At 45.3% G+C, this 27,982-nt stretch overlaps 1 protein-coding gene across 3 annotated transcripts; it reads right to left on the bottom strand.

Annotated features, from left to right (window-relative positions):
- Positions 1 to 289: 289 nt before the first annotated feature.
- On the bottom strand, positions 290 to 25,813 carry LOC306698603 (homeodomain-interacting protein kinase 3-like). 3 transcript variants are annotated; one of them, XM_079162980.1, is made up of 18 exons: positions 25,458 to 25,813; positions 21,238 to 22,253; positions 20,959 to 21,150; positions 20,612 to 20,793; positions 14,337 to 14,460; positions 12,008 to 12,127; positions 11,441 to 11,527; positions 10,597 to 10,781; positions 10,308 to 10,473; positions 9,774 to 9,897; positions 9,513 to 9,604; positions 9,211 to 9,365; positions 8,620 to 8,760; positions 8,195 to 8,536; positions 7,825 to 7,986; positions 7,469 to 7,743; positions 5,309 to 5,460; positions 290 to 4,824 (listed from the first exon to the last, which is right to left on the bottom strand). In XM_079162980.1, exons 1-18 carry the CDS (start codon positions 25,480 to 25,482, stop codon positions 4,255 to 4,257), a joined length of 4,110 nt encoding a protein of 1,369 aa, XP_079019106.1. In that variant the 5' UTR covers positions 25,483 to 25,813; the 3' UTR covers positions 290 to 4,254. The 3 variants fall into 3 exon arrangements, with proteins under 3 accessions (XP_079019106.1, XP_079019104.1, XP_079019105.1); XM_079162978.1 differs by lacking the exon at positions 25,458 to 25,813 and adding an exon at positions 24,574 to 24,674; XM_079162979.1 differs by lacking the exon at positions 25,458 to 25,813 and adding an exon at positions 24,574 to 24,674 and having other exon boundaries at positions 9,211 to 9,362.
- Positions 25,814 to 27,982: the final 2,169 nt, after the last annotated feature.

Genomic DNA, 27,982 nt, shown 5'->3' with positions numbered 1-27,982 from the left:
TGCGGATAAGTGTCTTAAAACGTGCATTCTCTTAACTGACCAACAGGGGGTTGCAAATAGAAATCAGATTGTATAGAAGTCTATGAGAAAATGACTACTTCTCACTTGATTTATTACCTCAGTAAACATGAGTTTATGGTCCTAGTTGATCAAATGTTTCAATATTACCAACATACTTGTTGCATAAGCGTTTGCTCTCCACACCGCTGCGTGGAAGTCAATGCTTGTTGGTTCACAATCAAACAGTAATACCCGGACTGGACATGTATTCCAATAAAGACAACACTGACTGAAGCAAAAGATTTTTTTTTTTTCTTTAATTCAAAGTGAATCTTGACATAATACACCATCAATTCATAATTTGACACTCACCAATAAGAGTCACCAAGAAGGAACCCGCTTTTTGTGACAAGGTACATAAGGCTTGGTCACATTGAAACTCACTGAGAACTAGAGGAGGGGGGTGTGGGGGGGAGAAAATTACCACTAACTGGTAAGACACACATTATCACATCCAAACAATAATCATTTTCCCAGTCCTCATATTGTTGTATATTGCACAGTGCAGTTTGCTACATGTCAAACTAGTGTAGCATTTAAGAATGAAAAATAAAAACAATCAAATTAAAATCATAAAGCCACACACAGATCTACGCAGACTTAGAACAGTAACAGTTTTCAATTTAGCAACCGTGTCTACATATTTGTGTCTAAATACAATAATTGTCAACCTGATAATTAGATCGTTGTGGTACAAAAATCTACCTAGAACGTCTCTTAGGAGTCAAAATTTCGCACAAGTTAATCCTCAGCCCCGTACTCAAATCAGATGTCCAGACCCACGAGTGTTGAGTTGGTAGTTTTGTCACTTGAGGGCCCAGTAGAAGAAAGCCTTTTTTTTTTTTTTTTTTTTTATCTGAAATATTTCCTTGTTTATTGCCATATCCAAAAAAAAGAAAGTCCCGATATGTTTTAGAAGTCCTAAAGCCTGCTTTGTTACTTAACTGGTTGAGATGTAGATCCGGGACTGTGTGACCCTCTGGTGGGGTCGTCGGGGTTAATCCGAGGTTTTCATCGCTTTAGGTCGATAAGCAATCGCCCTAAAGCGATGGGGTGGGGGGGGGGGGGGGGGGGGGATTACGGCGTGGGACACCTTATCGCTGAGCTGAAAGAATAGAGCCATCAGGGAATCAACAAGAGGCTGCAAACCACATGGTTACAATTTTAAAATGAAAATAAAAAGAAACATTTTTCCTTGAAGTACAAATGACTAGTTATAATTCTAGGCGGTGTGTCCTCTCGTCATCAAAACAGTAGCATATTAGACGAGTACACAAGATACACCCATTGCTTAAGCGACATAGCAAAACCATTATAATGTAATACGTTAAGTAGAGTAGCGCCATGACAACAACAAAAAAATAGCTCGAGAAGCGTTTCTCGTTTTTTTTTTTTTTTTCCAAGATCCTTTTCCGCATTATAATTACATCATAGCACATTATCTTGCGTTTTCCCGAAATGTTTTTGCTATTTCATAAAACCAACGATTGTTTGGTCAAAGTTGTTTGAGGATCTTGTTAAACATGAGACGTTTCAGATGTTCTTTTGTTAAGGTGGCAGCGTTGCAGATGAGAACTTTGGACCTAAACCTCCGGGTGTGATTTGACGGATAAAGCCTTTCCTAAAGAACCCTGACCCGAAACACATGACGTCTACCTATGGTATAATAGCTGCTTACAAGAAACCGTCAACATCCCAATCCCGAGAGCAGAGAGAGAACAGACGTGTAGCCAGCACAAATGCAACAAGTAACTCATTTGCGAACAGAAACAAAAAAAAAACGGATGTCTCGAGTTCCACAAAAACATTCACGGTGTGAGAATAAAGCTTTGCATCTGCGTATATTCAGGCCCGGTGTTTTGTTTTTTTCAGTACTGCACAGAGGTCTTGGTGAGCGCAAGATAACATTCCCTGACTTGTACTTTCTTAGGATTCTGTAAAACAATTTAAAAAAAAACAACGGATTATTTCCAGACCTATTCTCAAGTCTAACAAACAACTTTGGGTTTTTTTTCGTGACGTGAAAAATAGGAGCTGATCCCCTCTGGAGGAACTACTTTACGGCGCGTGGGCGTCATCTGCCGGCCACTTGTTTGGAGAAAGGCACTAGTTGTACAGTACGAAGAGTTGCAAATACAGTCAGACCAACTGGAAATAAAATCGGGAGAAAGCGAGAACACACACACCGGTTACGGAATCCATCGGTGAACTCAAAGCCTACGTTTGAAATACTGATGCTAAATGCACACGCACACACACACACACACACCAAAAAGCAACAGAATAAAAAAAGAAGAAGAAAACTCAGAACTTCCATTACAGCAGTTTACACTTCAAAAACAACAGCCAATATACAGAGGCACTAGCATATAGGAATAGCATTCAATATACTATATAAGAAAAACACACTTCTATTGTATCTGGAACTACAATACAAAAGAGAGGAAACGCAGGCTAGAATGAGATTACTCCTCGAAATTCACAGCTACGAAGTGGCAGATAATCAGTACATAGCAGCTTATTATCTATACATTCCAAATACAATTTGCCAAAAAAACACATAGCTCAGAAAAATAAAACCTCAACCTCTCAAATTTTTTTGTTTTTTGTTAAATAGAGACCGCTCAATATATTCCAATGTCGATAACTGCAACAGTACGCTGGAGGTGAAAGGAGAAATAGTCTCGACCACGCTTCAGAAATGATTAACGAACAGTCTTTGGTGCTGATTTGAGGAAAACAAAAATACCAGCTGATGTGACGGGTAAAGACACAGCTCTACTACACACTGGAAATCATAAACACACGCACACACGCACACACACACACACACACACACACACACACACACACACACACACACACACACACACACACACACAAACAAGGCTATGCATCCACCCTGAAGGAATGTATCAAAACTGACTTCAATACATGGACAAGAAGGTTTGCTTCCACACAGATATTTGAAACAATTAGCGATAACACCTCTCATGCTCAATAGCCCGGCAATGATACTGTAAGTTGATAGGTTATCTCAAACACTGAGAAGCATTTAAAAGTGAAAACACACACACACACACACACACACACACACACAAAAAACACGATCGCGTTTACGTCTTACGCCACTCCCGAAAAACTAAAATGCATCGACGCAAGTCTAGCCTAAATGCCAAGAAATATTTAAAAATACACGGCAACCCAGAGGCCATCTAGATTGTATTGCAGTTACAGTAAACAGTGACAATACTGTTATGAATTTAAGTACTATAGTGAATAGAAATCGATTATCAAAATATCAAATCACTCTTTATGTACATAAAAAGCTCATTCAGTCAAAGCCCTAAATGTGCAGCCTCTAGCTAAAGTAAATCTATACTCTGAGTTAGGAAGCAAACTCAAGTCGTTTGCTAATATTAACACATGACCGCAAGCGTTATATATCCAATGAGCCCGTCGCGTTCAGAGTCTGAGGGTTAAGTGCTGCAAGCCCATTTATTTTTTTATTTTTTTTAAATGTACAATTTCTAAGCTCCTGAAGTAACGTCAGAGACTTTTTTTAAGGCACTAGGGCAACAGCAGCAGAGAGGTCTGCCTCAAACAAAGACGGAGCGATCCATCCTGGTTAATACGCACTGGGATGGCTTAACACACAGATCAGACCGGCTAGCACAAATGCTACAAGGCAACAAAGATAAAGGGGTGGGGGGGGGGGGGGGCTGAGCGCCCAGACAGCAACATCGGCAATGAACAATTTCCCCGCCCTCTAATTAGATCATATTCTCTGAGCGCTACTCAAGCGACAGGAGGAACACATTCTCAACTAAAACGTCCTCTTCGTCGTACTTCGTGAAGTCATCCGCTCTCTTGTGCAGCTTCGCCGTTTTCAAATCCATCTCCGTATTTCTCCGTACATGATTTTTGCAGGAAAGTCTTTCAGTTGCTCTGGCAATCTGAATAAATTTGTCCTCGAAAACATCACAAAACATTAACTCACGTTAGTTTTTTTCCTTTCTCAATCCACTTTGATACATCTCTCGTTATGACCGCGTCTTCCTCTTCCTCGTCTTCATCGTCAAAAGTGTCCGTATTGTGCTCTGCTGCCCGCTCTACCTGCCCAGGTCGCAGCCCCGGTCCACTTGCCGTTGCCCTTCCTCACCAGAAGGTACTGCTGCGGCCCCGTCCTGCTCCTCAGATATAGGAGAACTGCGGGTGGTGGCTGAGCTTGGTGGGGCTCAGGGGGAAGCCGGTGTAGGCGGCCGGGGAGGCCATGTAAGGGTGAGGGGGCGGGAAGGGAGGCTTGAACTGGTGGGGGTAGTGGCCGTAGCCGGGCTGGCGGTGCGGGTGGACGGTCGGGGAGGGGAGGAGGCGGTGGGGGGCCGGGTGGCCCGGGTGGAGGTGGGCGCTGATGCCCAGGGTCACCTGGTGCACTATGGCGCCACCCTGGGGGTGGGAGAGACCGTAGCTGTGCTGGAGGAGAGTGGGGGGAGGCGGGCGGGAGGGCAGGATGGGGTGGGGGTGGTGAGCGGCGGCGAGCGGGCCGCCAGGGGGGTACTGCGGGCCGCCGGGGGGGTACTGCAGCAGGGCGTGCGTGGGCAGGCCCTGGGGGTGCGTGTGCGGGGCGGCTGAGGTGTGCGTGGGGCTGCCGTGCGGCAGGTGGGTGAAGGTGTGCGTGTGGACCGTGGGGGGGATGTAGGCATGCGGCCGCAGAGGCCCATAGTTGCCGTTCCACTCTTTGTGGTTCGAACCGTACAGCTGCACCTGAGAGAGAGAGAGAGAGAGAGAGACAGAGAACAGAGGGAGCTCAGGGACAATCTGATACACAACAGGGTTCTATGCACACTTCCTGGACTTTTCCTGTAAAAACAGATGTTGGAGTTACACTTTACACGTATGTTAGTGAGCTTTAGAGGTGCAGGCAGTCGGAATTTGTGACCTCCGGACACAGCCACTCACCCCTTAGTGCTAACTTAAGCTAAACCGACTACTGGATCTAGCTTCACATCGAGTAGAGTGGTATCAGTCTACTCATTTAACTCTCTGCAGGAAAGCGGATAAGAAGGCATCCCAAAGTGTTAAACTATTCCTTTACAGTTCCTGCTGTATGCAGCAATAAAAAAAAATACCCAAATGTACTGCTGCTGCTGACAAAAAGCTGCTAAGCTCACACAATGCTATTAATATTCAAGAGGGTTTTGAAGTGTTCAGCTCCTGCTTAATGCATTATAAAGAGAAAAGAACTGACCTGTCCAAAGCCCAGAGGGTGCTGCTGCTGGCCGGTAACTTGCTGCTGCCGGGACAGGAGGGGGTTGGATGGGAGGAGGGGGAAGGAGGAGGGAGTGCTCTGTTGTCCTACGAGGCTGCAGCGCCCTTTGGACCGGGACCAGGACTCTGAGACTGGGACAGAGAAAGAGAAGACCGAAGTGAGTCAAGCAGGTCTGACAGAAAATAAGATGGCAGGTTCAGTCCACATGGCCTGCAAGACCAAAAACTGCACAGACTTCAAACAACAAACAAGCGTGCATGCCAGAGAGAGAATATAATCAGATACTGTTGTTCCCTATAGAGGGGATAAAACCAAAATGTAAACAGGACGAGCACAGAAGAGGGACACACAGACAGACACAGACACACACACACACACACACACACACACACACACACACACACACACACACACACACACACACACACACACACACTAGGATTTAGCAAAGAATACCAAATTGTTCTCCTGAGTGCTGATGAAAGACAATCAATGGAGCGGCACCGATCTACAGCTAAATGGAATATTTGTGAGGGGGCTGCGCAACGCACGGTGGAAAGATTGCATTGGTAGGAAAAGCAAATCTGCAGGGACAACAATACCCGAAGACCAGCATGCATCGAGCGCAACGCTACACAGCGGCCAGGATGTGAAGCCTGTTCATTTTAAGTGCAGTCAAAGGATGACTGGAAAGGGTTTAATAACAATTCTCAACATCAAACAACATCTCAACGTCACTGATGGAGACTTAAAAGAAAGTCTCTTTTATGGATTTAGCAATATTTAAATTTTAGGGGCCAAAAAAAAATTGGAGAGTTTATTCAAGATTGTGGTCGCATTCGAGTTCTGCATTGGAGGTTGATGCAATAATAGATAAACCCAACACACTCAATGGTGCACAGGTTTCACCCATTCTAGAGACTTGCTCCGGATTAACATGCCGGCCAAAGAGGAGCACGTCTCCTTAGTGCAGAAGCACGCCAGAAGAGGTTCGATATTATAGCGACGAACACGAGAAAGAATGAGCCGCTTCAGAAGAAACGTCTGAGCAAGTGGTGTAGAGGAATGACGATATAGCCTTTAATGGCCACATGGTGACTGTAATCTCTACTGCTGTTAAATAATCATCAAAGGTGCCTTTTGCTTTTTAACCAGTTGGGAATCTTCCCGTTAAACAGCATCAGAAAGCTAGACATTAAAATCCATAAGGTTGGGGGAAAAGGAAAGACACAGGGATTGTTGGCACTCAGAAAAACGGCACAAGTTGCTCCTCGGACTCTGATCTGTATCAGCTCGAAACTCAAAAACAAAAAAGGTGAAGCTGATCTCAGATCAGTGCCTTACGGCAACTTTTTGCTGCATGGCAAAAACCAGCAGAGAAAGCGTAGGCTCTGACTCAACACCACATCGTATGCATCCACCTTTCCCTCCGAAACAGACTCAGAAAACATGTTTGCTGTACTCTGGTTGAAGTGAACCCCCCCCCCCCCCTCTTCTTCTACTGTTTGTTTGAGGTACTTAAACTGCAGTTAAGATATTAGTTTGAATGGTTGGTGAGTCATTAAAAGGGATTGACAGAAAAGAAACCCAAAAGGATTTCACAGCTCGACTATCCGGCTCACTGAAGCTTACACTAGATGTCAACTTTCAAATATTCACACATATTATAAAAAGACAGCGTTTATAACCTGTGCATGTGTATAAGGTGAGGAGTGAACACACCAGCTCTTTAAACATTTGCCCTTAATTCCTAGGAAACTTTCCTTGAATAAAAGTACTAGTTTGAAGGAAGGAAAGACATTGAAAAAAAAAGACTCTCAGGCAATGTTAGCATTGCCTGCTATGGATGCATCTCTGAGGTGTTGGTGCAACGTGGCCAGTTCTCTGTTGGTTTCTCGTGATCACCTGTTAAAGCCTCTATGAGCCACTAGGGGGCGGTAAGCCCCTACTGCTTCCATGTGACCTGTCAAAGCGCAGGTGGCAAACCGCATGACAAGGTGGCAAGATGAGGACACATTTAAAAAGGGAAAAACTTTTCTGGGTGTTAATATTTTCACGAGAGTATCAATTTCCCTGAGCTTGTAATGAAACAAACAATAAACATAAAAAACAATCACGTACAATCACATTTCCACTGACCTGTCCTCTGAAAGCGCTCCTCCGCCCCGTGACTGTTGTTGTTCTGCACCCTCATCGGTGGAACCACCATCATCCTGACGCCGCGGGGGCTCCGGCCCTGCACCGCAGGGGAAGGCAGCGGTGCCACCATGGCAGCCAAGGGCGGCCGGTTGTTGCGGTTGCCGTTGTCGAGGTAACGGTAGGGGCTGTTGCCACGCGGGGAGGTTGACGTGTCGGACGCCGGGGAGCCTTCCACGGTGTCGCAGCCGCTCTCGTGGCCGTCGTCCTCCGACATGCTGAACACAAGAGGTATAACATGAAGATGACTGGAGCTTAGGAGTGTATTTCCTCAGTTAAACACGTCCATGGATGACTACCTGTTGGGTCTCTTGCATGGTGAGAGGGAGGGGCTGGACTGAAGTGAGTTGGAGGCGAAAGAGCTGGTGCTGAGGCTGCTGTCGGGGCTGCTGAGGGAACACACTCTCTCCATGGACACGCTGGTGGTTCTGCACGCCTCGCACACACACTCCTCTTTACACCTACGGAGACCAAAGGTCATGTCAGCATTAGTGAGGCCCACGATAGTAGAATAAACTCAGACGTTTTAGATTCATAATTATATTCCAATGACATAATCTGCCGGTTACAGAGGCTCATTCGGCTACTGACAATTTACAGGTGGCCTAAACTTTTTACTACCACTAAATTCAAACCCGTGTCGAGCCGGTTGATTTCGACGTAACTCACCCGCTCAGGCGGCACCTCTGAGGGTCTTCGTCCTCTTCGTCGGTCAGTTGGATGCTGATCACACTGGGAGCAGGGCTCGGCGTGTCCCCCATCAGGACCGCCACCTCTCGCTGTTGCCGACTGGACAGGTCCAGCTGGCTGTTGGCGTTTGGCGGCGCCTCTTCTAAGCAGCTCACTTCCTCCTCTGCGTGGTTTTCCTCGTCGTCTGGGTTTCGAACCGCCGGATGCCCGGTCACCACCAGGGGCACCTCCCTCCGAGGCTGCTCCCGGCGCGCCACCGCCTGTCCAACAACGTTGGCCATATTGGCTGATATACGGATGTTGCTGGGGTGGGACAGGTTCCTTTCAACGGAGGAGTTGATATATTACACATCAATAGAAAAACGGCAAAGCAGCTTAACTTCACTTAAGGAGCAGAACCTCACCTGTTCAGACCGTGTCTGTTCCTTTTATTGGCTGGCTGGGGCCACACAACATGAGCTATGCCAATGTTGATTGGCTGATGGGCAGAGAGGGCTGGCATTTGATTGGTCAGGAGGGGCTGTTGCATGACTGTGGTGTAGTGGCTGCAGGGGGGGGGGGAGAACAATTTCCTGTTAATACATCTCAAAAGAAAACACTAAAAACGGGTGCAAGAGAAACTTAACGCAGCAACAATATGTGATTAGATGCTATTCTGATGAAAGCAAAAAGATTCAGAACAAGAATTCTAAAAAAAATTATTACAACCACAACGTTATACGACATGTAACAAGTCGACATTTGCAAATGTGAAAAGCCCTGTTAGAATCCTGGTTAAGCATAAACAGGAACACAACTCGAGTCTAGCTGTGTTCAAGATCTTTGGTTTACATTACATTTAAGAAATCATGTTACGGCAAAAAGCCGACAGTTACTGTGGTGCATGCATACACACCGAACGCAACACAAAGAACTATGACGAGTGGAAGTCTGAAAACGGGGAATTTCCCGGACTCAAAACGGAGGTTCGGGTGACTCAGAGCAGGGTGACTCACCCCCAGTCGCTGAGTCTCTGTGGGCCGGCTGCGGCGTCGTTGGTAAGAGAGGACGGGGGTGGTGGAGGGGGGTGAGAGGGAGGAGGACCCACGGCAGTCATCTGCTGCCAGGCCGCTGGGACGAGGAGCTGCTGCCCCCGGCTGGACCAGGCCTGCTACAGGAAATATATACAACACATATAATCATCTGTGACCTGTATCCACACCCCCATCACTAGGCCTGATGTTGGGGGGGTCAGAGGTTGCCTAGGATACACAAGCTACACATGTATTTACAATCCGTGCTTGGGTCCTCGTCTCACCTGAGCAATGACACCAGGTCTCACTGGTAAGGGCTGTATGGGAGCCTGCGTTACCATGGGAACAGAATACCCTCCTGGTTGGTTAAGGTTACCTTTATAAAAAAAAGAAAAACCCGTCAAACAAGCCATCAGATATTCATGCAGCTCAAAAAGACTGTGGCTGAGTTTGAGTAAAATCCTTCTTGTGATGTTGTTAAAAATGATAAATGTGCCATCTGACAAATAAAATGACTTTTAAAAATGTGTTTGCAGTCTGCATACCTTGCATGGCGGGAGGACAAAGAAGAAGGGCCGGTGGGAAGGAGTCAGTGCACCCAAACTGACCATTCCCAGCTGTTAGAGCTATCCCAGGATGCAACACTGAGGGACCCGGCTGGTTGATAGCCTGCGTTACAAAAGAGTAGAGAAGACAGTAGAGTGAAAGAGACAGAGAGGAGAGGAGAGCAGAGAAAGGGGGAAATGTGAAAAGTCAGGTTTAGAGGACATTAAGCAGAGGAGGGACTAAATTAAGTGCAGACATGGAAAGAAGATTAGTGGGAACTCGTTTCACGTGTCACATGTGACAGAAACACTATTCTGAGTTGATATGTCATAGCACCGTCTCCCCTGAAGAGGGCAGCATTAGGTCATCAGTACCATAACAGTGCACAGAAACATTACCAAAGATTGGATACATTTATGTTCTATGTCCTGAAAAAATGGCTATACGACAGGAATGGAATCATTTTTGAAGATAAAATGGCATTCAAAAGAACTGACATAAAGAATTACTAGTGGTCTCACACACACACACACCTGAGTGTGGACCGGCATGTTGCTGTAGCCTAGAGGGAAGCCAGAGGGGGCAGCGGGGGCTACAGGGGGCCTTGAGAAGTGAACGGTGTTCTCATTCAGAGCGTCATAAACCGCGTTGGCGGGCCGACTGTGGCACATGTCCATGATGCGGAACGCCGACTGCACGCTGGAGAGAAAAGAAGGAGTTTGTAGTGGGGTGAGGGGGGGGGAAACACTTTTTTTAACGACTGGAGTTCAAACAAACAAGAGCGCGCGCTCCGGCACATTTTTGCGTCAGCGTCAGCCTTACTGGTTGCTATGTGGGTAGTCCAGCAGGTGGGCCATTGTGAGGAAGGGGTGATTGAGGACGCTGGCGGGAACAGTCCTGTCCTCGGCATCGATCAGCAGCATGCTCTTCAGCAGGGACACAAACTCCCTCCTGTCGGCCTTCTCTGCTTGCATGTCGCTGCCGTCGGGGCTCAGCACCACGTTCACCTGGTGGACAGAAGCAAGAGATGAGAACCATGCAGGGCGTCAGTTCACGTCACCGTCAGTTCAGAGGCAGCTCTTGAACTGACAAGACGTGCAACTAGGTTTGACGCGTTTTGAACGTGTTCTGGAACTGAAACGGAGGGCGAGTCCTTCACTCCACAGAGTTCAGGCAGCCTCCAACCGCAGACTGAGACCGAGCAAAAGTAACTAATGCTACAGAGTATCGCTGCGTGTACGCGACCACACGTGATGGTACACAAGACAGATTTAAAAGCATGTAGTTAAAGTGTTTGAGCCCCGCTACAATGTGCATCTTAGTCAGTCAGCAGTGCATGCCCTGTATAAACGAGCATAGGCTAGCCAGGACAGGTCTTATGATGGAGCATAACAGAATCAGAAATACTTTACACTACAGACTTTTCTGTTTTATTTATTATTGCCAATATGCCAGTCTTTGACTACCTTAACTGTTAAAGTCAGATTTATGGCCAAGGAGCAACTTTTGAATATTAATCATTTTCAAAATAAATTAAAAATATATATATTTTCTGTTTTCCGTATAGTAGCGAACCGTTACACCCCTAGATCACGTCTAGTTATCTCCTGCCCTTCTTACGCTGGACTTGTTCAGCATGGTTTGAATGTGAGTCCCCGTGACTCACGTGTGCGATGTCATCCAGACAGCTGAAGATGTACTTTCTGGCCTCTTTGGATTTCAGTCCCGTCTCTTTCTCGTGCTCTTCTGTCGTCTGGGAGGGAAAACAAAGATATTAGGATGAAACAATACGTAGGTCTAGAATATAAAGAGCTTTTGTTCAAACACGCTTTTTGGCATCTCTGCGTGTTGAAAGCTGCCACTGGAATTGTCATGTTTACATAATAAGAAATAAAAGGTCAAAGGATTACGTCAAACAGGGAAACTATGCGTTTCCGTGTAATTCTGAGTGTTATGCGGTTGGGTTTTTGCTGGGAAGGACAAGGACGGATAAACGATCGGTTCGCATTCATTGAAAACTGATTTAGAATGTGCTCAGCAGCTGGTTTTAAACTGTTTTCCCAGAGCTTTCCTAAGGGCATGTTGTATTTGTCTAATTTTTCCCTTTCGCTTGCATTTCAAATCTCGCCTTCACCAGTTAATCTGTGTGCGTTGGTGTCCCCACCGCCACAGGAATCAGTCGATGTGTGTTTTGCGTATCAACGTGCGCGTCCACATGCGTGTACATATTTACTTTTAGTCTCCAGGAGGCGTAGGGAGAGTTGGACTCTTTGGAGAAGAAGCGAGAGGTCTTGGTCCCCTTGTTGAGCAGCTGCTCCGCCGGCACGCCCTGAGTCTGGGAGATGTACCGGATCTGAGCAGAGAGAACAGGAACACACAGGAAGAGGCAGAGACAAAGGAGGGTGGGAAATTAAAGGTGAGAGAGTGGAAAAGACAGCATTTCCATCATGTATACTTTATACTCTGCATCTTGTCTAGGAGCTGGCCTTTGAGTTGCTTGCTATCAAATACCCCCCCATCCCTGCACTTTAACCTTCACTGCACTGCCAAACTGACATAGATGGAGCACTTGACGGGCCCAAGGCTGATGAAGCAAACAAGCGACACACGCCCGAAAAGAACAGAGTCAGAGATTATTGACATTTGTGAGCAAAATCTAGCAAAGTTATATTTAAAATAAATCACGCGCTGAGGATTCAGTTTATCAAATGTATACTGAATGTAGCCAATGACACGGCACTTGAGGAGAAATTCATGCTTAACCTACACACGTATACTCGAAGCATTGTCTTCAATTTCCTTATTTGGGACTTTAAGTGACAGATTAAAATTCCTCTGTGCCCTGATGTGAATCTTATGACCGGAGCCTGCGTCAAACCAGAGGAAACATTCGGGGAAAATGCAAGAATGTAGTTGAACTCCCAAAAGGCATTAATTAAAAAAGGATGATTTTTTCCTTTTTTTTTTGTCTTGTGCTTGTTGATCATGCTTTTTGTTATCTACAGATTTTGTCTTTTTTTTTAACACTGCACATTATTACTAATGCATTTTCTTCAATAAAGCATAAATCTATTTTTCACACCTCCCGCCTAGTTGAGGGTGAGTTCAGCCGCCCCAGTTGTTTCAGTCAACTAAAAAAATATGATACAAGTGAATCATACAAAATTCATTCCATGTTTTCACTGGAGGGTTTCAGGCACGGCTCCGACGTAACACTACATGACCTGCAGCGAGCGACTAAGGCAGATCGCAAAAATGTCTCCCAATTTGTTAATCTGTTTCTTTGTTTTTCAGTTAGAGAAATTTACTCAAGAACTCAGCGCCCTGTCTTGATTACCGCTCTTGAAATTCAGGCAAAGAGAAACTAGCCTTTCAAGCTAATTCAAATGTTTTCAAATTTACATTTGTTTGACTGTTGATTAAAGTAAATTGTCCCTTTTCTAACAATAATTAAAAAAAAAAAGATACTCCAGTACTCCAGCCTGTATGCGTGCGTGCACATGCACACGGCCCAGAACAAACAGTGACTGGCCGGAAACCTGCTGATGGTGCACTGAACACTCACTGCAGTGTGCGTGTGCATGCGTTACTTGTGCGTGCGAATGTCTACCATCAGGCTTATGCTTATAAATACATTTTGCTGTGTAGAGTGGAACTGCAGTGAGCCTTGGCATAGCACAGCATACTTTTGGGGGGCTCAATATGCACAGGCGAGAGAGTGTGTGTGTGTGTTCTGGCATGGCCCAGTGGTTCAGCAGAGCCGTCGGTGCTCAGCGAAGCTCCATAAGCCACTATCTTTGACTGAAGATTGTCCAAACTGCTGCTGGAGGTACAACTGACACCAAAAAAACCTCAGAAAACAGACCAAACAAGCCGTCAGTTTTGGTGCGGGCATGTACTATTGGAGTACAGACAATTTCAATTTTGTTTGGTTTGGCAAAGAAGCTCAAATACATTAGCTTTGGAGAACTCTGTAGAACTCTGTAGAGTCCATAAAACGTCATTCAAAGACTCAACCAGGGTGTGTGTGTGTAAACTCTTAGCTTAATGCTCGTCTTCACAGAGCTGCCTGTACTCAAAACACGGGGTAATCCTGTCCTGGCCTTTTCCCATGCTCCCTCTGCTCTGCCGTTTTAAAGTCCCAGTTGTGTTGCTTAGACCTCGTGGGAAGATCGACGCACATTGCCAAGAACAATTTCCTGATTCGCGCGGCTCAGATTAGTATTAGGTGGATTTCATGCTGGATTTGTTGGACTTCACTCATACAGCGAGAGCGAGAGAGACCACGGAGCAACAACAAATACAGGTTTAACTACATAATGAACTTACTGTTGAGTTTTGGCTAGCGGCAAACCAGAGACAGAAGAATTATACACATTAAATATGTAGTCTGTAAACTCTGAAAAATTAGATTTTGTTCTCCTTACTCGGCAGTAGTGAGGGATATATCTTGATCTCTACTTGCCTCCCTTGGTGTGTGTGTGTGCGCGTGTGCGTGTGCGTGTGTGTGTGTGTGTGTGTGTGTGTGTGGGTGGATAGTTCTTGCGTGTGAAGAATGTTACCTGGTCGTACTCCAGCGCTCCAGGGTAGAGGGGCCAGCCCAAGAAGAGCTCGGCTATCACACAGCCCAGTGACCACATGTCTATGGCCTCGCAAAATGGAAGGCCCAAAATAATCTCTGGAGCCCTGCAGGGAGGAAAGAGAGGCACAATGGGTTATTTTGGGGAGTTGGTGTAGTGTTGGGTACCGTTTATATTTTAACCGATACCTGAAATAAAATCCAAACTACTCAATTTCAATTTTGTTATTTATTCAAAACATTTTGTTATTCATTTGGAATATTTTAAAGTCATTAGTTAAAGTTAGGTTTATTGTTGTCATAGGCCTATACACATACGAAATTTAACTTCTGCATTTAACCCATCCCTAGCTTATTGGGAGCAGTGGGCTGCTGAGAAGCGCCCGGGGAGCAGTTTTAGGGGTTCAGTGTCTTGCTCAGGGACACTTCGGCACAGGACATGTAGCAGCCAAGGATCGAACCGAATCAAAATCATAATGCGTCTCTGGTATTGTTCAGGGGGCCGGACCAAATGTGGAGGCGGGCCGCATCCGGCCCGCGGGCCGTAGTTTGGCGACCACTGGTCTAGATCATACATGGTGCTTTCTACAGTCAGAGAAGGCAGTGCGTAAAGTGTCTTTATTCTTTGATTTGAGGGTTGCTGGAAATTAATAATACCTGACTGACAGTCGATTAAGATATTTTACTAAAACTCTGAACTGAATTTGTACCTTCAAATGGCACATTATTGAAATTTTTAAGGTGCTATAAAAATGTTTTTCTAAAAGATTCCACACAATGACTGATGCATATATGTTCAGGACAAAAATGAGTAATATCACAATATTTGAGGTGCTACAAAAATATTTTTCTCAATAATTCCATACAATGACTGATGTACATGTAATCAAGGCATCGTTGACTTAATAATTGTTAATAATTGTTTAAAACAATGTAATGATAAAGAAATAAGAATAAAATTGAATATGATTGTCTGATTTTAGTTTTTTGTACATAAATTCTAAGAAAACACTTTGAATCTGTAGACTACTGCTTAATAGTCTTATTATTGCCATTTGATGACAATTGCTCATATATTGTAAGCCTAAATAAGCATATTTATTATTTTGAACAAAGGTTAAATGTTATTTCACAAGTTTCAAAAAGTGCCCCCAATTCTTTTTAAATGCCCCTGGACTCAGTGGGGGCAAAAATTGCCCCTAAAATATATGTAAATGTCCTACCCTGCGGTGGGTTCTACATTTTGACCCCATTCCACCTCTTAAATTACATTTAATCTAAAAGGAAACAAAGTTCAGTTAACCTTCAAATCAGCACAAAGCAAAGCACACAACAGTCTGTGCGAGAAATTAGTTTTCACCAACAACAGGTTATTCGGGGTGTGACAAATTGTACATTACACCCATAATAAGCCGCGCTGCAACAAAGAGCTAAATCCCTCCCAACAAGTGAACTTTGCCACTTACGCAACTCAAAATGGGACGAGTAATCTTGCAGCAGTGGTGTGAGGCGGCGTATGACAACAATGGGCCATTAGGCCCGGACAGCCACCGAGCAACAGTGCTGCAAATAGTAACCACTGCTGTGACGACCACAGGGGAGAGGTGACTGTTGCCAAGCAACAGCCGGACGCAAGACCATAATGTAACAGCATTACATGGTGATAAACGAGGCCATCGCTCAACGTTCTGTCTGTGTGTGTGTGCGTGCGTGTGTGTGCAGACGTCAGGCCCATCATGTTTGCAAAGCACAGCCCGTGCTTTCTGCCCTCCATGGCCCGGAGGAGGAAATGACACTTTGCCATTTCCTATTGCTCCTTCAAGAGAAAGAAGCTCAGTTATGCAACGACGTCTCCAACGCTCACAGAACACTCCCGCAGAGTGGGGAGTGAGAAACGGATCGTGGTGGATTAAGTAAGATAAACGGAGGTGGATTTGCCCAGAGACAAAGAAGTCAGGACCACAATAGAGGAGACTTAAGCAAGGACTAAGGGCAGTTCAAACACACTATAAAAGCTAAATAATACACAGAAGTTCACATTTTTTTCACAAGACAAAATAATAATAGCATACGTTGAAAAACACAACTACAACGCACTCAGGCTGCGCAAACTGAAGACAACCCGAGGCCAAACTAGTAAACTGCTTAAGATTACAAAAAACATTTGACTATGAAGAAGAGGAAACAGACGGGGAGGTTCTGGTTTCAACTGTGCAACTGGTGTTGCTTCACGCTTGAGCTACAGATGAAAGCAGAGATAGGAACGAGACGTTTCACACACAGACTTGACCAGTCACTTAACAACTTGCCCCGCCGCAATATTATGTCGAAAACCTTTTGCTCTTTTTGCAGCTATGAAAAATTAAGTATTTGGACTTTGCATATATACTACAAAGGGGGTTTTCTCACACACACACACACACACACACACACACACACACACACACACACACACACACACACACACACACACACACACACACACACACACACACACACACACACACACACACACACACACACACACACACACACACACACACACACACACACAGGAGCGCAGCAGTTAGGACAAGAACAAACACTGCAGACCGTAACAACATAACATGAAAGGCGTCCCGCTGCATTGCTAAGGCGTGGGGCGGCAGGTCGAGTTACGCAAACAAGAGCAGCACAAACTGAAAGCAACGATCACCAGAGAGACACTGCTAGAGCAGCATACACAAGTAGTGTGTTTATACATATGCTGGAATTAAAATTGCTGATGAGAAGAGAGAGAAAGAAAAAAAATAAAGATCCTGCGGGTATGGAGGAGGGAAATTCGCAACATGAATACACCACTAACAGTGAGTGATCATGTATTATTCATAAAGCACTGCGTATGAGCAGCAGGTGTGGGGTCCACCATCATACATGGCTTCACTATTGACCATCACAACAAACTGGGACGGACAACAGTGATCCACAAACACTGCTACGTGGCTTTTTTGCTGTTTTACTTCCCCAAACCAGTACAAATAAATAAAAAACAAAGCCACTCTTTTTCTGGCCTTGTTATTTTTGGGGTTTTTAAACTGTGAAGTGAAACTGACATTCAGAAGAACTCCTCTCTAAAAAGCATTCATGTCAGGGCCTACTCAGGATTCAACCTTCCAATTCTAAAAGCACACAGCCACTTCAGATAGTACAAGAACAAACGTTGCACTTCTGCAATGCGACGAGGCGCTGGAGTAAATCTCGCCTAGATTGAAGGGAGCCTGACACAAGCTGCCCAAATCAGCGAGCACGCCATCTTTCCTTCCACCTGATCTGCTCAGCTGAATTATTCACGCACCCGGTGCTCCGTTTTCATTGTGGGAGCCGGTTTTTTTTGTGTTTGTTTTTTTTACGTCACCGGCCCCCGCAGGAGAGCACAGTCACCTCACCGGGCCCTGCTGTGTCACGCTGCCATGGCAACGACACATCAGAGCATGACGAACGCCGGGGCGGCTTCTGTCAGAGAGACCTCCATCTACAGAGTTCTGCTTGTAAAAAAAAAAAAATCAAAACCAAGTTCAAGCGTGTATCCGTTACAAAGCATTAAGCCGATGACTAAGCAAGGCCGCTCCGGTTTGCTGTAGCTGAATAAAGACTATTGCAGAAAGCAATGACCGTCTCTCATGCGATCTTCATTTACATGCGGCTCATGCTGGCAAACAAACATTCACGAGCATTAAAACAATTCAGTTGCAGTTTGTTTGGGAGTCATGGACACAAACATTAATTGTGCCTTTAATGCGAGAGTTCAGACAACTTCAATATCTACGGCCCTGGAGGGTTGGTTTGTTTGCATCCTTAAAAACAGACTTTTTGCTTTAAATCCACACTGCTGGCAACACTACTACCTATGGCTCTGGAAAATCCAGGGAAAACCCCAGCGCTGTAAAAAAACCTCCTACCCTCTGCGGTGAAGCCAGCATTTCTTTACAGCTTCACCGTGGTAACAATACAGTGCAGCCATTATGCAACATGAGCGCTGGACTGGAGACGAGGAGACACTGTGTCCTGCAAACCACTCGCCTGATAACCCCGTGTACAAACAAAATGACACACTCTGCGCTCTGGGAGTCAAATTACATAATCATATAGAGATAACGGGAGGGGGAAAAAAACCAGTAGTGTGGTGCAAAACATTCGTGGCGACTGGTCTCCCATTATAAACCAAACAGTTACTGTGTCTGTACTCTTTGAATAAACTTTCAACCCAATGGCCCTCTATCATTTGGCAACAAATAGATGCCTGGCAAAGCAAAAAGTAATCAAAATAATAGAGTGGAACTGTTGGTGGCCACAGAAAAACACGGCTAGAACTAACACACTGATTGTTTTGACTTTAAAAAAAATCCCATCTGAGTTTAGTTATCGTGGAGCATGTTAGGGTACATTGTGTAACGTGCATTAAGCATCCAGCCTTGGCAGCTGTTGCACAGACACGAGCACACATAAGAGCACACCCAGACACACACACACACACACACACACACACACACACACACAGGAATGTCTGAATGTCTTTTTTTCCTGGATCTAAATGTGGGTTTTCACATACCACATTCTTCCCGGACCTTCTGTGTCCTGAGCGACCTCCCTAAAACCCAGTGCCAGCCTATTTTAACTGCTCTGTGGGCTCAGCCTCGCCGATGCTGCTCAAAGACGAAGCACGCGCAGGCACACACGAACGCACCGCCGTACTCGCACTTAACCGGGTCAACTGCAGACCCTGAAGGTTATATAACGACTATAGCTCCACTCTCCTCGTCTCATCTCTGTAAGAGGAGGGGGGGGGGGCCTAGAATGTGGCTGTCTTTTGCAGAAAAGCAGAAGTTGCACCCAGGGTTGACGCTGGAATTTTGGTGCTCTGAGGCGCTTTCTTTCACATTTGGTCTAAAAGAATTTGCTACTTTTTGTGTCCTGATTTAGACACCACGAGCACACATACAGTTGAAATAACTGAGACAACGTTCTCTCTACGTTCATCCTCTTTACAGGGCTATAAAATCAGGCCTGGAGGAGTGTAATGATGGGTGTGTGCAGTGCTTTAACTGCAGAAATACAACAGTATCTCAAATGTTTGTCATGAATTGCACAACGTTTGTTTGCAACAGTTTAACCAACTCGACCAGGCCTGCTTGCCGAAACTTGTTGGTGAGAGTGGAGGTGAATGACATTGCCAGTCTCACCCAGCCATTAATAACAAGGAAGCACTTTGCCTCGGAAACAAGCATGAAGGTCATTTAACCTGCCGCTAACTTCCACAAGCGGTCGAGTCAACAACGAGTCGTCAACAATTCACAGTCGATTTCAAATACAACAACAGGTTTTGACGTTGAACAAATGTTCCACTCTGTACAATCTCTCTTTTTCTTTGGTGTGGCATACTGTGAGTTTACGGCTTAACAACTAAACGAAGAACAATGTGTCTCGAAAGTTCACAATCCTGTTTCCTTGCCTACCAGACGTACCAGACATTAAAACGACGCCGTTCCTCGTGTAAACATCTTGGTTATGCAAGAGTGGCAGAGTCAGAGCGCGACGCGCTGAACGCACATGCAATACATGAATGCAGGCACGAGTCCAACAATGAGTATGTTTGGGACGGAGTGAGTCAGCAGGGCAAACGGGAAGACAGCGGCTGAAGAGGACAAAAACGTGAGACAGATGCAGAGAAGGGGGGGGGGGGGGGGGGCTCCCAGTGAGTGTGAGGAGCAATTCCCATTACATAAGAAGAGAGATAAACGCATAAAGCTGGGGCACGACTTTACTAAGCCCTGTGGGAAACACACAGACACACACACGGAACTAAGTCAGATAACAGTGTTGGGATCTCATAATGACAAATGGCATGACATTTCGCTGCGTGACATATCTGATCTTCCTAAAACATATTGTACCCTGTGAAACTAAAACCTGAACATTTTGTAATATTTCACTCAGTTCCTCGTGTGCAACTTTGTCTTTCTGGTGCCATTTTTTGGGGGTTTCTCTCGCACCAAAATGGGATGGATAACTCAACGACGCAATTCCTCATAAATATTGCATCTGGGTTGTGAAAAATATCACTGCATCTGTAGTACTTTCTATTCTGACAAGAGCCAGTCTAATGAAATGACTCGATCACAGCCCAAAAAAAAATAAATGTGTGGGTTTTAAAAAACAGCTTTGATTAGTAACAAGAGCACCTTGAAGTGCTTTAAAGGTGTTTGAAAACGAAGGCCTCACCTGTAGTATCTGGACTGCAGGTAAGTGGAGCAGACGGCCTTGGAGACGTGGCTGGCTGAGCCGAAGTCGATGACCTTGACTCTGTAGGGCTGCCTGGAGGGGTCCACCAGCATGATGTTCTCTGGCTTCAGGTCAGCATGGATCAAACCCAGACACTTGAGCTTCTTTAAGGCTGTTGCCACCTGCGAACAGTCACATGAACAAAAGGCGTATTATGAGTGAGTTTGGCACTCTCCAACCCAACAAAACATCGTCTTCCGTGAGCACCTGTGTTTGCATCCATGGCTGCTGTATTTACGTGCATGTGCTACGTCTGTGGACTTCTGCGACACACTTTTGACTTTTACCTGCTGCAGAACGGGCCGGATGATTTTGAGCGGCAGCGGACTGAACTTGTTCTGTTTTAGGAAGTCGTAGAGGTTTTGCTCCAGCATCTCAAACACCAAGCAGGTGTGGCTGCGGTGCTGAAAGCACTCCAGGGCGCGCACCACATTGTGCTCGTCGGCATTTTCGCTGCTCAACCGGGCCAGGATATCCACCTGGGGAGTCAAGAACAAGAGGAAATAGCAAAAATGGCACTAGAAGCATTGCTTCTCAAACACTGAGGATGACACATTTCAGCTCACCTCAATCTGTCCCTGACGTGCATAGGATGGGTGGTTCTTCAGTATCTTGACGGCCACTACTTCCCCCGTTCCCCTCTTCCAGCACTTCACCACCTGACCAAAGGTGCCACGGCCCAGGAACTCCAAGACCTCGTAGCTGTTCTTCAGGGAGCACAGAACCTCGTGCTGAACTAGCTGATAGTCACCGTCTCCCGATCCGGTTCTGGTCACCGTAGCTCCTGCCGCTGCCTCCATGCTGCCATTAGGCTTGAATTCGGTCCCTCCCGCGCTAATTCCCATGCCGGTCACTGCCTCAGCCCTGCCGTGTTGAGTAGACAGTGTCCCTCCACCCACTACTCTGACAGTGTCTGCATTGTTCCCGGTGCTGGTTTGCAACATGGCCACAGGGGGAGGAAGTGAAGGTAGAGCAGATACCTCCTCCACTATCTGCATGGTTCCTGCGCAGCTGTTCTCCTGCGGATTCTCTCCACCTTCGCCTGCCTTCTGTTCACATCTCTGGGGGGCACCTGTTTCTAGGCTGACGTATCCCCCTCTGGCTTGCGCTCCTCCGTTTCTGCCCTCCTCCTCTGCTCGGTTGCAGGCCCTCCTCAGTAGCCCGCAGTCCAAGCTTCCTCCTGACAGAGTTCCACCACTGTCTCTGCAAAGCCTCACTTCCTTTGGGCCTCTGCTCTGGATCCTAGCCGGACCTTCTCCTTGTCTCTCCCAGCTCTCCTTTCTCTGTAATCCCGCGGCCTGCGATGCACACTCCTCCCTCTCGCCAAGCTGTAGTCCCCCGGGGCGACTTCCTGGATCAGCACCGGCTGAGGATGGGATCACGTTGTTGGGGTAGGCGATACCGTAGTTGACGCCGATCACATAGCTCTTGGGCGTGGGTCGGTGCTGAAAGGCTCTGCTGGTGTTATGACCGTGGCGAGCTTCGTCTTTGTGTCTGCTGGTACCTCTGCTGCTGGTTCCTAAGGCACTTGTTTGAGCTGAGTGCAGGTGTGATGGGTAGACCAAGACTTGTGAGGCCATACCTAAAGAACAGAAAGAAATAAAACACAGGCCACATGGATCCTTTAGTCAAGAGTAAAGCAAAGTTGAACCAAGTAGGCTTTAATGCTGTGTTCACACCAAACGCGAAGCCTTACTCATGGGTGACATAACTACCACAGCTGTATCAACCCAAAACAAGCCATTTTGCTGCTATTAAATTGCAATAAACGGCTAAAAAAAGATGCCAAAATAAATACATAACGATGCCGATTAGTAAAAAGTCTGAATTTAAGCTGGAGAATCTCAACACGGCTGGGCTTTGGCAACACAGTCATGCAAATTTGTCGCTCGAGAAAAAATATTTTAACTCAATTTAACGTATTAGCGTTGCGTCGTTCGCGGCGGCTGGCGCGATTACGCTTTGCGTTTGGTGTGAACACAGCACATGGCCTTGATTAGGATTCATTTACATGATTAACATGTTGGGATAGCCTACGCCAGCTTGTAAGTAGGTCATTCGCTGCACAAAAACTCCATTAATTAAAATGTTGTGTACAGAGAAGTCAACAGCTTAAAGGCAAAGTAGCAGCTTCCTTATCGACATCCTTCTGAGCAAGACTGCGGTTTTATATAATGTTAAAGCTGCCAAAGCATCTAAGCCATCATACCATCCGTACTTAAAAGAGGAACAGGAGTACTGTAATGGGAGACGGGAGAAACCCATTGCATCGCTGGCCTGTCCCCGCACTGGAGGGTCAGTTTCACACAAAGTAGAACTGCAAAGAAAGTGGTGACCCGGGGGGGAAATGATGCACCACGAAGCACGATGGGTTTAACTCAGTGACATTTTACACCGATGAACTCAAATGAGTGATCCCACTGATTAGTTGATAAACCTTTTCTGTCTGGGTCGCTACTGAAATATTGTGACTAACACCGAGCAACATCCTCAATTCTGATCAGCTTCAAAGCCCCCAAATCTGAGTAAATCAAATGCTGAAGTAAAGGGAGCCGACTGAGTTCTGTCGGCTGCTGTATTAGTTTACGGCCTGTGCAGCCTTTATATCTCAGTGACTGCAATCAGACAGGTCTCACTCTACCTCCACATTTTGTGGGATCTTGAAGATCAATGGCGATGTAATTTATACATGGTTTATATAGCAAATCAGATTTGTTTTGCCCTTAACAAAATTCAACCATATCTTTACATCTACTTTTGAATGTGACCCATATATGACATCCGCGTTTACACTCGAAACAACCCACATGCATACATGAATACGGTTCACGTCTTATAAACAGTCTAATCATTATCTGCAATGGACAAATGACGCATCCTTTCTTTTCTTTAGCCCTTTAGGCACTAGTAGTGTTTCTCACCCTCTGGTAGTTACAGACACAAAAGAGGGGGAAAAGCACAGGTACTGCGATCGAATTGTAGAGACCAGAAAACTCAACCACATGCATTTTTTCAACAGCTGACATACTGCCACACATGCCAGTCATGTAAGTTTGAGCCTATAGAAACACATTTCTTTCATTTAGTTTTATCAACTAAATGAATGAGTATGTCATATACATGGTGTCTCACATGTGTATCAAACTTTCATGAACGCAAACAGTATTTTCAGACAATATCTTTAAAGTTCTCTCTTGAAGTTTCTTTAAGGGAACACTCCTCTCCTTGCAGCAAGTCATGACACCATGATAATGGGCAGAAAACAGGCAGAGGCCAAGCCTGTCAGCCACACTTCCTGACTATTTCCAAAGAGAGAGATTGTGCCCGACCTGGCTCACACGCAGACTCCAGGGGATTCCAGTCTTACGGCTACATCGCACAAACGTGTTGCACATACGCACTTATGAAGCGGGTTGTCTTAAGCACAGTGTTTTGTCCTACAAAGAAAGGCCTGCTGAGAGCCAGTGGCCCTCCTAACTAACGAGGCCGTCAACCGCAGGCTCAGACAGGCTGAGGGGTGTGCCTCGGCGTCAACACGACAATGCAGCACACTTCATTTCTCATGACTTGCAAGGGCTGGTGAGTTTTACCCGATACGCTGCTGACAGAGATTGACAACCACCGTTGTGACCCAACAACTTTGCTTTCAAACAAGGAAGAACTCTTGAGCAAACACACAGAGTTCACTCCAGTTAGAACAATGTCACAAGAAGCCTACTCAAAAGTGCAAAACGAAGCTGACTACTACTGCACTAACTGGTCAATACATGTACGAGTTTACCTGTAAATTGGAGGTTGTAATCAAAAGTCCTGCAACCAACACAACTGCGCATACAGACTGCAATGACGTTGCCATTGGAGATCACAGTATGCATGGTAGAAAACCACTTTCTTTTACTCACCAACCACAGCCGCAAGTCTGGCAAATATTGATAAAAACTTTCTGATGCAACTGACAAAAGTCATGGGCAATAAAGCAACAGAACCACCACTATCTGACTGGCTCGGTACAAATGCTTCACCCTGTGTATGCTTGACAAGGTGCTATGACCATCAGTCATTGAGGGATGGGCTGCTGGCATGGACACAGCAGCCCACTCACTGCCAACCTAGGTAGCTTGATATCCCACAGGGCAACGAGATCCAAGCCTGAAATGGAGAGCCACGACAGAGGTGTGTGTCTGTGTGTATGTTTCAGTTGTAAAAGAGGGCCAGCTGTAAACGTAATTTGTTACTTATCAATCTAAGAGACAGTTGACATATGGGAGGGGTGGCGCGCGTGTGCGTGTGTTTGGGGGAAGGGCAACACCAGCCTAGACACCTGTTGAAACTTGTGTTAGTGACAGGCAGCTAAATAACGGCTGTGTTACACGACGTGGAATATGTATTAACTAACTCAAATTAAGATTTAATAAACAAATTAGACAATTTATACTTACTGTAAGGCAGGTGTTGCGTTTTTTCAAATTCACCTAAATACATTCTGTCCATTTCCTTACCTTTTTTTAAGATAAGCTACGTAGTATGTGGGAGGTTAAGTTATTCAATATCAAAACACAAACAAGTGCATGCTCTTAATAGACCCCCGCATAACTACTATTCGTCGTTAGCTCAAACTAATTAGCTTTCGCTGCTAACACTTGTCTGTAAGTTGGCTAGCTTACAGTTAGCAAACACGCTAGCTATGGGCGAAGTAGTTCCGACGTGAAAATGAGAAACTAGACAAACACAACCGTAACACTGAAAACTGATTTGACAATCGGTGTAGTCAGATAAAGTCACATACCTTCAGTAAGACCTATAAATCGCATCACCCAGAGCGTCAAGGAACAGAATAGCGACGAGGAGCCGCACCACAGTCAAATCCTGCAACGACGATGCTGCTGCCGCTGCTGCCATCTTGTTCAACGACGAGGTGAGACCGAGCGACTTTTCATACATTTGAAGCTTCAAATAACGCAAATAACTAGCTGTTACGACCGCCAGCTATGACCCATGGTTTCGACAGCCGTCTCGGGATTCGCCCTGCGTCGCTCTAGTCTCTATTCAGCACCAGGAACCCGTGTTTCTAAACTTTTGCATGTTAATGCGCCGCGTCCGCTGACGGAGATAGCCGCTAGCTGTTGCTGCTTGTTCGGTAGCTTGTTGCTTCTCCGCATGTGTGGAATGTTGGGGAGGAGAGAGAGCGAGAGAGAAAGAGAGCGAGCGAGCGAGAGAGAGAGAGACTGTACATGTCACACTGTGACTGACAACTTGACTTCCATGTTGTTTTTCTGAATTAGATACATTTAGATAAGTTACAATTGACGTTTTGAATCATCCAATGAGCTGAATGTAATGATTAATTTCCTCAAAATCTGCCTACATTCCGACTGCCCTGGGTCTCAGGTTCACTGCAGGTCAGTTGGCTTTATTCATTTGATTATTGCAAATTCATTTGGGAATCTTCAGGAAATAGTCAATATCAACCAAAGAGGTTTCTGCATGTTCACCTAATGTTGTGTCTGTACTTAGAGGGGCTAGTTCTGAGAACTTTATTTTGTAGTTTATGTTGTGCTGGCATGGTGCAATTCTTTTCTCCTAATAAAGTTGTGTATTACATTAATGCAAAGAAACTGGCACAAAGAAAAACTGATGCCAGGTCGCAGCTTATTACACCAGCGCAGGGTTAACTGTTTGTGGGTCTGCTATATATGGTGGCCTTCGAGTGACATGTGTAGTCTGTACCATACTTGGAAGAAATAGTCCTTCCGTTGTCCCTTGAACCAGACACTGGCCCTCAGAACTGCAGTTGGTGTCTGGATCTTGCCACGTAACAGCCTACAGACTGAGTCAAATGCAGGGAAGTCCTTCAGCCAATAATCAGTCGAGTAGTACTTCCTATTCTCATGTGGCTTACAGTACTGTCGTCCATAATTAAATAATTTATTCCATCAAATGCTTGTAAAGAGTAGTATATAGAGTAATACATATGAAGTGATTCAAAAGTAATATTGACACCAGTGCAAAATAGAAAAGCAAAAAGAATAAGATATACAGTATATTGTAAAATAAGTCAACTGAAATAGAAAAAGTATACGACAGAAACATAAGCATAAAAACATAAGCATAAAAACAATAACAAAAGTAAACTAAAATAACAAAAGTGCTACTAACACCAAACACTAAAGTATTACTAACACCAGTGCCTGATAGAAACGTAGTATTGTGCATGATATTGAGAGTAATATTGGCAATATTGAAAAGTAATAGAAATTTATATTGCACATATTGAATTGTAATGTGACTAAATCATATTTGACACAGTACGGAACTTATTGTCCTTTGTGTCCGATGTTTCAGCTGCCCTTCCTGCAGAAGGGGGAGGAGTTATACGGTGCTGTGGTGCATGTCAGTGGTCTCAGTCTAAAGGAGCTCTGAAGTGACTCCAGTGTGGTGTGCAGAAAATGAGAGGCATTGTCCACAATACTTAGCATCCTCCTCTCTGACACCTCCACCACAGACTCCAGCTCCACTCCCACTGGGTTCAGACCGTTGCCTCCTAAAGTCCACCACCGGCTCCTTTAGTCTTTGGGATGTTGGGTTGCATGTGCAAATTTGTAATTCAGTGTCCGGAGTACAACAGACCATATTCAAATGTGATACTCTAGCTCTTTCAAAATAAAGGTCTAGCACCCAGGAGTCATTGCCATTCTGTTTTATTCATCCTGTCTCCTCATGTTGTTGCACTTATATTGTTCAAATTGTAATATGCTCCTTGTTGCACACATGCTCGAACACTTTACAGTCAATGGTCCGTCAACTCGAGAGTAATTAAAGAATTGTGTGGAGAGAAAGTAACTGATCACTTTTTGCTTGTTAAAGGACTGCTATACATGCAAGTTGTATATTCTGCTAGAAAAATACCAGAATGTACTGTAATTAATGATACAACTGTTATATCAGATGAATTGGAGTTCTGGCTCCACCTAGGTCTTGTATGTAAACTACATGCATGTGGTTTGGTGAAGATGATGGGTCCTCGCACAAAATTAAAATGTTGTTTTGGACCCGGGAACATAACGTAAACCAACAACATGCAGAGGGATTAAAGAAATGACTCAGCCATGTGGGACAAACGATGCTTTATTGGCATGTTGGATTGACATTAAAAGACAACTATCAGTGTAATTGCTGTGGTCAGGCAATGAACATGTGTTATTCATTTGGGGAATAGGCAATGTAATTCTGCTCGGTAGAGCGAAGAAACGTTACAAGAATTGTATTGTGTGGTCGGTTGAGTGTGTCAAATATTATGCAAAGCAACGGGCC

Source organism: Pholis gunnellus (assembly GCF_910591455.1).
Source record: "Pholis gunnellus genome assembly, chromosome: 7".
NCBI classification, from domain to species: Eukaryota; Metazoa; Chordata; class Actinopteri; order Perciformes; family Pholidae; genus Pholis; species Pholis gunnellus.
The sequence above is the reverse complement of the archived record's forward strand: the minus strand, read 5'-3'. Positions and strand labels throughout refer to the sequence as shown.

Bases quoted from the DNA above. Each gene is read 5' to 3' on its own strand.
- LOC306698603 (XM_079162978.1), bottom strand. From the start codon at position 24,637: ATGACTTTTGTCAGTTGCATCAGAAAGTTTTTATCAATATTTGCCAGA. The intron at 22,254-24,573 runs GTGAGTAAAAGA...TCTGTTCTTTAG, and splicing joins CAGACTTGCGGCTGTGGTTG to GTATGGCCTCACAAGTCTTG. The intron at 7,987-8,194 runs GTGAGTTACGTC...TGGTCTCCGTAG, and splicing joins CAGAGGTGCCGCCTGAGCGG to GTGTAAAGAGGAGTGTGTGT.